Source organism: Lissotriton vulgaris, chromosome 8, assembly GCF_964263255.1.
Source record: "Lissotriton vulgaris chromosome 8, aLisVul1.2, whole genome shotgun sequence".
NCBI classification, from domain to species: domain Eukaryota; kingdom Metazoa; phylum Chordata; class Amphibia; order Caudata; family Salamandridae; genus Lissotriton; species Lissotriton vulgaris.
In genome coordinates, this window is record NC_141696.1 from 187,102,741 (window position 1) to 187,115,185 (window position 12,445).

General features: G+C 48.1%; 1 protein-coding gene across 1 annotated transcript in view; it reads left to right on the top strand.

Annotated features, from left to right (window-relative positions):
• Nucleotides 1-12,445, top strand: part of DDIAS (DNA damage induced apoptosis suppressor) — a 121,169-nt gene that overhangs the window by 78,789 nt on the left and 29,935 nt on the right. Inside the window, exon 3 of the mRNA XM_086933911.1 lies at nucleotides 1,298-1,459. Within this exon, the coding sequence (XP_086790037.1) occupies nucleotides 1,298-1,459 (162 nt within the window). The remainder of the gene's footprint in view (nucleotides 1-1,297; nucleotides 1,460-12,445) is intronic.

The window sequence follows — 12,445 nt, forward strand, 5'->3', positions numbered from 1 at the left end:
AGGCAAAGGGCAAGACTCATGTACACTGGAATCACTCTGATACTAATGTAGAAACGTCCACTGGCCATCGGGTATATCGACTTCCCCCACCAATCACGGCCAAAGGTTTTTCTTGGGCGTTTAATGTGCGATCTGTCACAACCCACCAGTAGGTAGATTATAGTGCCTGGCTACATTATACATCCCACTGTATTTTTTGTACATGTCCACTGGTTGTGATCCACGTCAAAACAGGCTGGGAGCAATCATAAAACTATTTTGTTTCAAATCTGATCTAGTCCTTGTGTGTGAGTTTATTTAATGCCTCGTAATAGTAGGTGTGGAGTGCGCTGGACCGGGGAAAATTGGGGAGTGTCTTCAAACAGAACAGCGTTTTTTAGGTTGTAAAACTGAAAAACTTGAAAAACAGGACAAAGTATTCAAAATTAAAAAGTGCAATCTTAGTTCCCAAGCTTTCTGCTCCCCTTCGTGCCCAACCATGGCTGAAATTACACATAAGTAGAGGTATGCCATAAAGTTGAACAAATGTTACTCCAGCTCCACTACTCAATAAGGTAGAGTGCCAGCCCTTTCAGATCCACAACTTATTTTTATTTTTCTGGGCTCTGTAAAGCCTTATCATTGCAGAAGTGTAATGATAAAGCTGAATTGGAGTGCAGGTAGTGTAAATCTCTTCCACCTTAATTAGACGTTTTGAAATGCATATTTACCTATATGTTTAGCAAGTTTTGTGCGGAATCTGGATCCCCTAGGCAATTCAGTTGGGACATGGTTGATTGGGAGCAGTATTGCAAGGCTAGCCTCAAGTTTGCTGACCTGCTAGGGTGCAAGCATCATTTAAAGGCCGATTGCTTATGATTAAGTTATGTCTTGACCCCCTAGACTGAGCGTGGTGGTTTCTTACCAGCATTCTAGGACCTCTATCTTCCATAGATTTCACAGCCTTGACTTGACCATTGTTTTTACCTTGCTGAGAGCAGCTACTACTCCTTAATCACATGAATATATCTGCTCACATGTGGTTCTGGATATCAAAATCACCCTCTACATATCTGACCAATGCATTAACCAACAGTAACTTATATGCTCACGAAGTATTTCCTAACCTATTTGGTACAATTGGCAGGGAAGTGAATTGAAGCTTGAATAATCTGTCCACACTTAAAAATCACAAAAAAATAAATACATAAATAATAAAGCTAGTTTCAAATATTCACATGGTTTTTTAACAGTTTTATGAATAACATGTCTTCGATTAATAACATGCCTGTATTCCCGAGTATTTTTTCTCTTTCAGATATAACTGTCATAAGTGTGGCTGTACGACCGAAGCTAAAAATGTTCATTACAGGTATAAACTATCCCTTAGAGTTGCTGATGAAGATGAATTGTTTAAAATTGCAGTGTTTGGAAGCTGCTTGGATGAGTTTTTTGGGATCACCGCGGATGAGCTGCAGAGGTAAGGAAAATCCAGTTTTGTTTTAACTCCTTGCTAAACATATGGGGCCCCATTAGGACCGCCCGCCCTAAGGACGGGGGTCCCGCACGCACCATTAGGATGTGCCCGCCACAGTGGCGGGCACATCCTGTATTTATAGTATTGTGGCGGGCAGAGCTCTGTCTCTGCCCGCTACAATACTAAAAATGCTTAGCAGCATTTACATAAAGCGGCAGGCACCGCGCGGTGCCTGCCGCTTTGATTATGCAAATGCGGGGGGGGGGGGTACCACAGGTACCCCCGTGTGCCACCCCCCTTTGGCCTTCACTCCGGGGGCCCCCAGAGTGAACACCGCCTGCCTTTCCATGGCGGCATTGCCGCCGCGGAAAGGCATTGCACACTTGCCATTGTAATATGGCTGGCGGTGTCTCATAGACACCGCCACCATATTAATCATTTTCCGCCCCGGCCGCAATGCGACCGGGGCGGAAAAGTGGCGGGCGGGGGTTCCCTCCGTTGCGGTTCCCCCGCCCTTGTAATGTGGGGGGGGGAAGGGTGGCGGGCGGTCATTTCTGTCGGGCGGATCGCCACCGCCACCGCCACCGCCCGACATCCTAATGGAGCTCATGGTGTAGAGTAGGGGTGCGCTGAACTTGTTCCATGCTGCAAAATCAGAGCAAACGGCAGCGCACCATAGGGCGCTGCTCCTTTTCTTTCCCTCAAGTAGATTTTCTATTCGAGCAGCAGCTTTCTCGCCACGAACAGTCCTGACCGCCCCTGTTGAGAAAATCTCACCAGGTGCCTTTTCCAGCACCTGAAAATGGTGCTTGAAGATGCAAATTCTCGCTCGCGCACACCAACTTAACGGTAGCAAGCCACGCTCGAGAAAAAGCTCAGTTCGTGGAGTTTTGCTGTTACAAGTGTAAGCGGGGTGGGCAGAACTACACCAGCAGAGCAGAACTGATCACCCACCCGTAGTGTAGATATACTGCTGAGTTTTATTGCTGAAATCCTACATTATGCTTAAGTTTAGTACGTTGCATTGTACAGGCATTTCTTCTCTAATCGAGATCCACCATTCTTAGCTATTATCTGTCTATGGCTACCACCTCTCCACCAAACACACAGAGACACTTTTCATCCATTTTTCTTTCAAACAAATATGGTAGCAACGTGTCTACAGATTATCCTTTGTGTGTCCTTTAATATATTATGCCCATTTGTTCCCCAAGTCTTTTCTGTATATTGAAAGCTTTCATATGATACTATTGAAATATATTTAAGAATGTGTTTTTTTATTTTATTTTTTCCTGAAAGTTAAACACAATAAACATACAGTTAGCCTAGTAAATAATGTGCCACCTTGGTCCTAGACATAAATGTGGCAACAAAGTCCCAGGCATTATCGGACCCAGTAGTAAGATATCTCAATGGCCCCTGTGTAGCCACTTCCAATAACTAGCCGCTCTGGCCCTGGGCTTTAGTGAGCCGCAATAATCAACGGCACCGGTCAGTAATGATGATCAGTAGCTCATGCATGGCTAAATGAATTGGTTGAGTGAGTGCATGAATAGATGAGTACTTGAATGTGATGAATAGGCAAAGGTCTGTGTGCCTTTGTGACTCCCTGTGCATGCCCCAGCCCATCACTCAATAACACATAGTGCATGTTCAGCTTTGCACTATTGCTTTGCATTTTTTGGCTCATGTTCAAATATGCCTCATCACTAATTAATCCTTACTGCTAGTTCAGAATCACATCACCCTGAGTTTTTATGCAAGGACATTTGTCTGTTGCTGCTATGATGAGTGATAGTTATGCTATAAAAAAGTAAGCCAAATATAGGCGAAAATGTCCGTATGGACTGAGGATATCACACATAAGGGAGAGGATGTGGCCTTGTGGCTAGAGCGGTCGACCTCGAAGCTAAGGAACCGGGTTTGTGTCTCGGCAGGGACGTCAATAGCCTGTGATTCTGGGCAAATCACTTCATCTCACTGTGCCCAACAAAAATTAATGTGTCCGTCTGTACTGGTGCTCATGTAAAGCGCTCAGATACCTTTGGGTCAAGTTCGTGCTATGTGTAAATAAATAAAAAAAATGATATGGGGCCATTTGGCAGCAGTGCTCTTGCCACATAAAGTATGGTCTTTATTGCCCGCAACAGTAGCATTCATTTTCTGGACATCAAATGTAAAAAAGCTGAGCTAAACATTTCAGTATTTAAGTATGTTACCTCAACCCAATGAACTCCCATGCCAATTCTTAATGTTACAGATACAGCAACTCATCAATGGCATGTTTTAGCAACTTGGATGGGGGATAGTGGGTGTTTGATTAATCTAATCTGTGAATAATTGTAGGAAAGTGCCCCTTTTTGCATGATTGCCCCCACTTTGTGTCTGACGTTCATGCTCTTTGACTAAGTGTGTCCTGGGTTTCTGACAACCAGGTACCCTGGACCTATGTTCTTTCCCTAAAACTGTACTTTGTTCCCCACACATTGGCACCTATCTGGCCACATGTAAGTCCCTGGTAAAATGTACCCTAGGCACAAAGGGCCCTGTAACAAGAGAAGGCCTCTAAGGGCTGCAGCACATTGCCGGCTGCATGTTTTGGTGCAGAGAAAAGTGAAGAGTCTACATAACACACATCCCTGTGTGCCATGCCTACAACCCACTGTCATGGTACAGGTAACACACCCCTCTAGATGGGTGCACTACAGCACGGGTGAGGGTACAGTGCATGAGCACTATACCTCTACAGTGTCTAAGTCCATTCTTAGACATTGAAAGTGCAATAACAGCGATAAAGAGTATATGGTCTGGGAGTTTGTCATCACAAACTCCGCAGCACCAAAATGGCTTTACTGAAATCTGGGAAGTTTGATGTCTAACTTCTCAACACATTAAACCCACACTGATGCTAGTGTGGGAGTTAATGCCAAATGCACTCAGAGGGTATCTTGGAGATGCCCCCTGAAAAACGACTTAACTCTGGTTTCCTGGCTGACTGGCTGCTCTCCAGCTGCCACCCCCATACATTTTTCTGGACCCCTGGGTCGAGAGCCTCCCGTTCTCGAGGTCCTGTAACAAAGCACATCCTGGGCAGAGGTGCCAAGCTTCTTCACCTAGGATGGCCAGGGTCCACAAAGTGGAAGCTTTAAAGGCTTGCCGCCTTTGTGAGCGGACCCAGCCAATTGATGCTTCCAGCAACTGGCTCATACCGGTTCTGACCCCCACTTTGGGCAGGAGAATCAGCGTAAAAACCAAGATAGGAGGAGAGGTGTGCCCACCTTTGCCAACCCCACCTCTCAGGTGAGGAGGCAAGGCAAAGCGCAACTCTTAGTCCCCGCCATCTTGTAGATGGGGGGGACGCAGCCAACCAGGATGAGGCTTATGCCCCCCTCCACTAGAGGGTGGCATAATAGGAGGTGTACTCACCCCAAGGAAGGGACTCATGGGTCCCAACCTGCACTTACCTGAAACGCCCCTGAATATTATATTTAGGGGCAGCCCGAACCGTGCCTCCTCGCAAAAGCAAGAAGAAGGACCGAAGAGCCATTCTGAAGGAAGAAAAGGAGGCCAACTGACCTGGTCCCAGCCACCGGCATGTCCTGACATCGACCTGCTCCAGCAAAATCCTGGCGTGTCCAGCAGCCACCCAGAACCCGGAGGACCTGCCCTGCCTTCCCTACCAAGACTGTGTCTCCCATGAGCACCGGATTTGCTCACCAACAAACTCTGGTTCAAGTCGGATCCACAAGCCTGCACCTGACGCCCACAGCCCGAGTTAGAGTGGCCCAACACCAGGAGGAGGTCTCCCTGGCGATCCTAACCTGGGATACAGTGACACCTGACCTGCCTCCAGCCTAAGACTCCTACTTTAATCTGAGGAATAAACTACATTTTGGATTCACCATCGTCTCTGCCTTCTCTCCTTCTTGCGTTATTTCACAAGGCTAAATTCCAGGGGGTTGTTCTAAGTGAGGTATTCTAACTGCAGGGGCACAAAAGCTACATAGTAAAATAGGCTCAATATCTGCTAGGTGCCTTATGCAGCATATAAAAAACAAATAACTCCGGGCCTTCAGACTCTGGTACATCCCCTAAACCATGAAAGTATACATATGATTTAAGAAACGGGAGACCACTCTGCACCGTTTGCACCGCACTTTTGGGACTGCCCCGGCCCTTGGCTACTCTAACGTGCACTGCAGCACTTTCCTACGGCCCCTGGATAAAAGCAAGGAGGCACTCCCGCATCGTGGGACGGGCGCAGGGCGTGCCAGGGCCCGGCCTGGGCCTTGACTGGACTTGGCTGGGCCTAATCTCTTTGGTCCATTTTTGGGGGCATCGTCATTTACAGATCAACACATAACATCAGTGGGGGTGAGTCTTATTTGTTGTCTTGTTTCTCACTACCTGTGGGGCTGGGACATTGGCCCATGTAGACAAGGGTCATTTTCGGTATACGTATCTTATGGGACTATAAATTGGGCAAAACTTATATTTTTTAGCCCGCTGGCCGGCAGCTTGATTACTTCAGATGGACATTAAAAAATATATATCATTGTACTGTAAACAGCCCGTGTTTGTTCACAGAACCCCAAGTGCAATACTCCGTCTCACTTTGGCAGGATAGGTAAAAGGAAAGCAACAACCTCACAGGCCAAAACACAGCCAAAAGCAGGAGGGAGGACACGCCAGGCTTTGTTTGAACTACCTAACGGGTGCAATGGGCGCTATTGAACAACAGATTATTTGTGTAGAAGAAGCCATGAATCCGGTAAAAAAAACTGTATCACTTTAGATCAAACCACTAATAAAGTAGTTCAGGACCTAGTTATTCCCACTAAAGAAGCATCCAGTAGTAAGACAAGTGCTAATGGTTGCATACTGAATGTGTCTGATCGCGTGATCAGGAGAACAACCCTCAACCACCCTCTAAGCGTTCTAGAAAAACAGAACCCACTTCTAAAATAAAACTACCAAAACCAAGGCTGATACCCCTAAAACCCTGCAAAAAGGCACCCAAAAAAGTTAAAACTCCGTCTCTAAGTCACCAAGGTAATAAGGAAAAGTTTGTACTTAACTCTAATAGGAGTACACAAAGTGACGTTGCTAAATGAAATGCCAAACTGGATACACTGGACATTTTTATTAGAGAAACCCTAATTAATTTGAGTAGTCGAATTGGAGGGATAGAAGAATTATTAAATAGACAACTTCAAGCCATATATTGAAAATACGGATGTCATTTGTCACACTGGTCTGGCCTACCCAGAAACTAGTAGACTGATAAATACACAAGTACCTCTTGCAGCACCATGTAATAACTCAAACTCTGGGGAAATACGGCCCTTTAATCAACCCTCTCCTTATCCCGCAGTAACGACAGCATCAGCTGGACCTTTAGATATCAACTTGCTCACTGATAATACCAGCGATCAAATGGCGGAGCAAAAATCTCGGGGGAAGCGCTCCCTATCGACCATAGGTGTAAGTGCCTTGAGTTCTCCTACAACCCCGTATAGACAGGAGGTTGATTCGACTTTCTTTGACCACCCACCCTCTGTAACTCTGTACATTGTGGTACTTGCTAACGTCCCTAGGTTACCCCTGGGGGCGTCGAATCCTGGGATACTCTACTAAACAAGTCACTATTTTGGTTGGGAACCAAAACTGGCGTAAAAGAGAGGCTCTTCTTTGAGTTTAAAATGGCCAGAAGGGTGAGTTGAATAGGGAGAGGGCCAAAAATCTCCAAGGAAATTGCTTGGTCCTGACTTTTAAAACCCCGCAGCTTGCACAGACTTTGCTATCTAGAGCAGGAAACCATACAGTCTCAGTACAAGGCATTAATTTAGTACCTCTGGGAATATTTTATCAGCCTGCTAATAACTATATGAAAGTACCTGGTAGGCATTTTATAGCTGATCACAGAACTGTATATAAGATCCCAGTTTTCAACAGTTTTGATGTTCTCCCAACTCTAGATGAGGTGGATTGACTGCAATTGGAAGACACCAGGTTGGCTGGAATGGAGGGGTAAAAGAAGAATTTCACACACATAACTTGTTTGAACAATGTGTTTTCTTAAAAATTGAACGCCCCTGTTGATAACCAATACTCTAAATCCAACCTATCCGCATCTATCAGAGAAGCCATGGATCATCCAATTGCGCGATGCAGATATTGAGCTAGATATTGAACATTCCCCATCTTTATCACTAGCTGCCGCCTCCAATATGGCATCTACGAGAGAAAAGGAGGAGATTACTAAAAGATGTAAGAGGAAGGGTATTTGTCAGGTTTTGTTCTGGCAGGTCTAAAAACTAAGGTGAATAACCAGATATGGTTTGATTTTGTTGGGAAATACAATATTATTAGCATCCAGGAAACATGGGTGGTAGAGCCTATATGTATTAATGGTTACAAAACCTTTCACACTGCTGCAGTAACTTCAACTTATGGGAGAGCCATGGTGGTTTTATGTACATATGTCTCAAATCGTATCAACACAAATAAGATTGTATCGAAAGCTGTTAACAGATACTTCCAATTTATCACTATAGATGTGGATAATTCACTTAGTATCGCATTGTTACATTTCTATAACAATATTCCCCATGACAGGATGGAGAAGGTACTGAGGAAACTATGTTGTTACCAACAAAATCTACACCCTTCACCAACAAAGGAAAAAATTACTATTTGGGGAGGGGATCTTAGCTCTGCCCTTTGTCAGCATGTGGAAAAGGGGTTATGCGGCATTTCGATTGAGGATAGTATGGGTCTACCACATTTCCCTCACACGACTTATGGGGATTTTTTAAATGAAATTATTTTTACCATGGACCTAGGATTCGCCAACAGTTTGTGTGTTCCATCAATTCCTTTTAGTCCACCTTTCAATGGTCGTGGAATATTTACAACTATAGACTTTATTTTATTGTCTAGTAGTCACGCCCCCAGAGCTCAGAACTTTGTCACTCACTCGATCCCACTGAGTGATCATTTTCCTCAGAGCATAGGAGTAATAGTAATAGTCAAGCGATAAGTACTAGAGATAGATAAACTCACACCATTGAAAACATAACCTTGAGTATGCTCTTTGTTAGGAAAAAGTGAATCCTGACAAATTTACAAGAAAGGTTGCAGTAAACTGTAGGGACGCCCTCTGTGTTTGCTTTGAGGAGTCTACTCCCTATAATGATGTTATAAGAGGCTTTTGTGTACTAGCTAAATACATTTACAAAGCCCTTTTTGTTAAGACCAATAAAAAATAAATCCAGAAAAAGGGTGGTTTGACTCCAAATGCACCAAGGCCTATTTAAATCTAAAACATACTTTACATATGTAAATTACATATTGCGTGTCCCGTGAGTCTATGCTATCTATCGTGCACACCCCCCCTGGAGTGCTCTCATCGGACACCATCATGTGCTCTTGATCAGCATCCAGGCCTCAGTCCTCCGGAAACAATATAATTCCAAGAAAGACATGTTCTATAATACTGTCCTGAAGATGATGCCATTTATTTAGAGTTTTGAGCATCGAAACGTCGACTACTTTTGTACCATATGTCCACTAAATAAGTTGATTACATTGCACAATGGTACTGTGATTGAATCAAGTCTGTTCACTAAATACTAGGATACAGACCGGCTTGTTCGCCTTTTGCCTGTAACAATTGCTGTGTTGTCTTGTATGTGGGTCACAGGTTGTGCCCCCTTGACATTACCTTCAATTTTTTGCTATACTTTATATATTTGCAAAATAAATCGCTCTCCGGCTGGACAAAGAACATACTGGCTATTTAGCTTATGTTGATTCTAATCGTTTATTTTCCAATGTTCTAAGGACCACTGTCTTTAGTAACTGCAGTCCATGGCTGGCTGTTGCTCCTTGACTCTTGATTTGGAGCGAGCCAGGCACTATTTACAATCAAATGGCCTAGCGCATATGCTTGGTTTTCTGTACAGGTCGGGCGAAGTGCATACGTCTTTCCAGCCCAGTCCTGCCATTATGGAGGGTCTTCAGGGATCAGCCCTCGATGACGTGCAGGAGCGTCACTTCGGATTTCAGCCGTGCACTGCATGGGGCTGTATGTCATTCAATGCTGCCTGCTCCAGGGCCGGGTCGCTCCTCTGCCGCCTCAGCACCACCTGTGCGTGCTCTCCCCCGCTGCTGCCGCCTGACTGAGGCTCGAGCCTCCGGTGCCCAGATCAGCTTGCGGTCTGTTTGTGTTGTATACTGGTGTTGTTGTGAACTTGTATTGTTGAGTATAGCATTATCCTCGACCTCTGTCTCTCCCTAGTTGCACCCCTACTCCCCCCCCACCCCCCTCTCTTGCCTCATGTGCCCGCTGTTCCCGCCGCTTCCCCCACGGCCACGCCCCCTCATCTCCCAGCTGATCCCCCCCCCTCCCTCCTCGCCACTTAAGGCGGCTGCTGACTCACGGACAGGGTGACCTCTGACCCTGCTCCCAGCTGATCCTCCCTCCCTCCTCACCTCATATGGCAACCACCACCCAGACGAGCAGCGGATGCGAGCAGCGGGCGCGCCAATGGTGCGCCAAAGGCAAGCCCGCCTGGACCGCGCCCAGCACCAGGACCCCTAGACCGCGCACACTCCACAACACCAGACCCCGATACGACGCCAACACCCTCCATGCTCTCAACACCGGCCGACACCACCGCTGCTTCCTGGCCGCCCCCAAAGGCACCCACGGGCCTTTCTCCTGCCACTCCTGCAACTTCACCTGCGACAGATCAGCCAAGCCTCCAAGGACTGGACCCAACCACCTTCGATGCATACTCCTAAATACTCACTCTGCACGCAAACACGCCATTAAGCTCTGGGACTTGCTCGACACTTCCGCCCCAGATGTCTCCTTCCTGACCGAGACCTGGTGGAACGACTCCTCGGCACCGGACATCGCCGTAGCCATCCCAGACGGCTACAAGATCTCCTGCAGAGACCGCCCCAACTAATTCGGAGGAGGAATAGCCATCGCCCACAAGTCCACACTCCAAGACCACACCCTCGCAGACGACTCCCTCAACACCGCCGAACACCTCCACTTCCAGAACCACACCGACCCCAACACCACCCTCAGAGGAACACTCATCTACAGACCTCCTGGTCCCCGGGCCCTCTTCAGCGACTCCATCGCTGACCTCACCAGCACCCACGCACTCGCCTCTATGGACTACATCCTCCACGGGGACCTGAACTTCCACCACGAGAACAACAAAGACACCAACTCTGCCACCCTGATAGACAACCTCGCCAACCTCTTCCTCGGACAGCTCGTTACCGAACCCACCCACGTCGCCGGCCACACGCTCGACCCCATCTTTTCCACAAGCACCCACGTCTCCTTGAACAACACCACCGAACTCCACTGGACCGACCACCGCTGCATCCACTTCACCTTCAAGAAAACAGCCATGCACCACCGCACCCAACAGCTGCCCCGCCGCTGCTGGAGCAAAGTCGCCGAAGACCAACTGACCTCCACCCTCGACCAGAACCCACTCCCCGACCCAGATGCCGCCGCCCGTAACCTCAGACAGTAGATCAATAACTGCGCCAACACCCTCGCCCCGCTCAAGAAACCCCCCATCAACCATCTGAGCAAGAAAGCCGCCTGGTTCACCAAAGATCTCCAGACCTCCAAACTGACATGCTAGAAGCTGGAGAAGAAATGGCTCCACGACCGCACACCAGACAGCCACGCAGCCCACAAGGACGCCATCCGCAGACACCACCACCTCATCAGAACAGCCAAGAGATCGACTTGAAACCCGCCTGGATAACAACGCACACGACAGCAAAGAGCTCTTCAACATAGTAAAGGAACTCTCCAACCCCAGCAGCAACACCAACGACATCCTGCCCTCGCAAGACCTGTGCAACTCACTGGCCACCTTCTTCCATCGCAAGATCGCCGACATCCACGACCGTTTCAACACCCCGACCACGACATCCCCCACCCCGCACACCACCTGCACGAACCAGCTGACCTCCTGGGCCGCCGCCGACGACGAGACACGCAAGGTCATGAACTCCATCCACTCAGGATCTCCGTCTGACCCCTGCCCGCACCATGTCTTCAACAAAGCAGATGCAACCATCGCCCCCCCAGCTACGGAAGGTCATCAACATCTCCTTCAACTCGGCAACATTCCCGGAAAGCTGGAAGCACGCCGAAATCAACGCCCTCCTCAAGAAGCCCAAGGCGGACCCCAAGGACCTCAGGAACTTCTGGCCCATCTTCCTGCTCCCCTTCCCGGCAAAGGTCATCGAGAAAATCGCCAACATAACGCTGACTCGCCACCTCGAAGACAACAACATCTTAGACCCATCCCAGTCCGGATTCAGACGAAACCACAGCACCGAGACAGTCCTCATCGCCGCCACAGACAACATCAGATGCCAACTTGACAACGGGGAAACTTCAGCCCTCATCCTCCTGGACCTGTCAGCCGCCTTCAACACGGTCTGCCACCACACACTAAGAACACTCCTCCAAGAAGCTGGAATCCAGGAAAAGGCCCTGGACTGGACCACGTCCTTCCTCTCCGGCAGAACACAGAGAGTCCACCTCGCATCCTTCCGATCCGAAGCCACTGACATCGTCTGAGGCGTACCCCAGGGCTCGTCCCTCAGCCCGACCCTGTTCAACGTCTACATGGCCCCCCTCGCACAAGTGGCCCGCCAGCACGACCTGAACATTATGCCGACGACACCCAGTTCATCCTCTTCCTCACCAAAGACCCTCGCACCGCCAAAACCAACCTCCACGAGGTAATGAAGGCCGTCGCCGAGTGAATGAGGAGCAGCCGCCTAAAACTGAACTCGGACAAGACGGAAGTCCTTATCCTCGGCCCCACCCCCTCCGCCTGGGACAACTCCTGGTGGCTTACCACACTGGGAACAGCACCGACACCCACGGACCATGCATGCAACCTAGGATTCATCCTCGACTCCTCCCTCTCC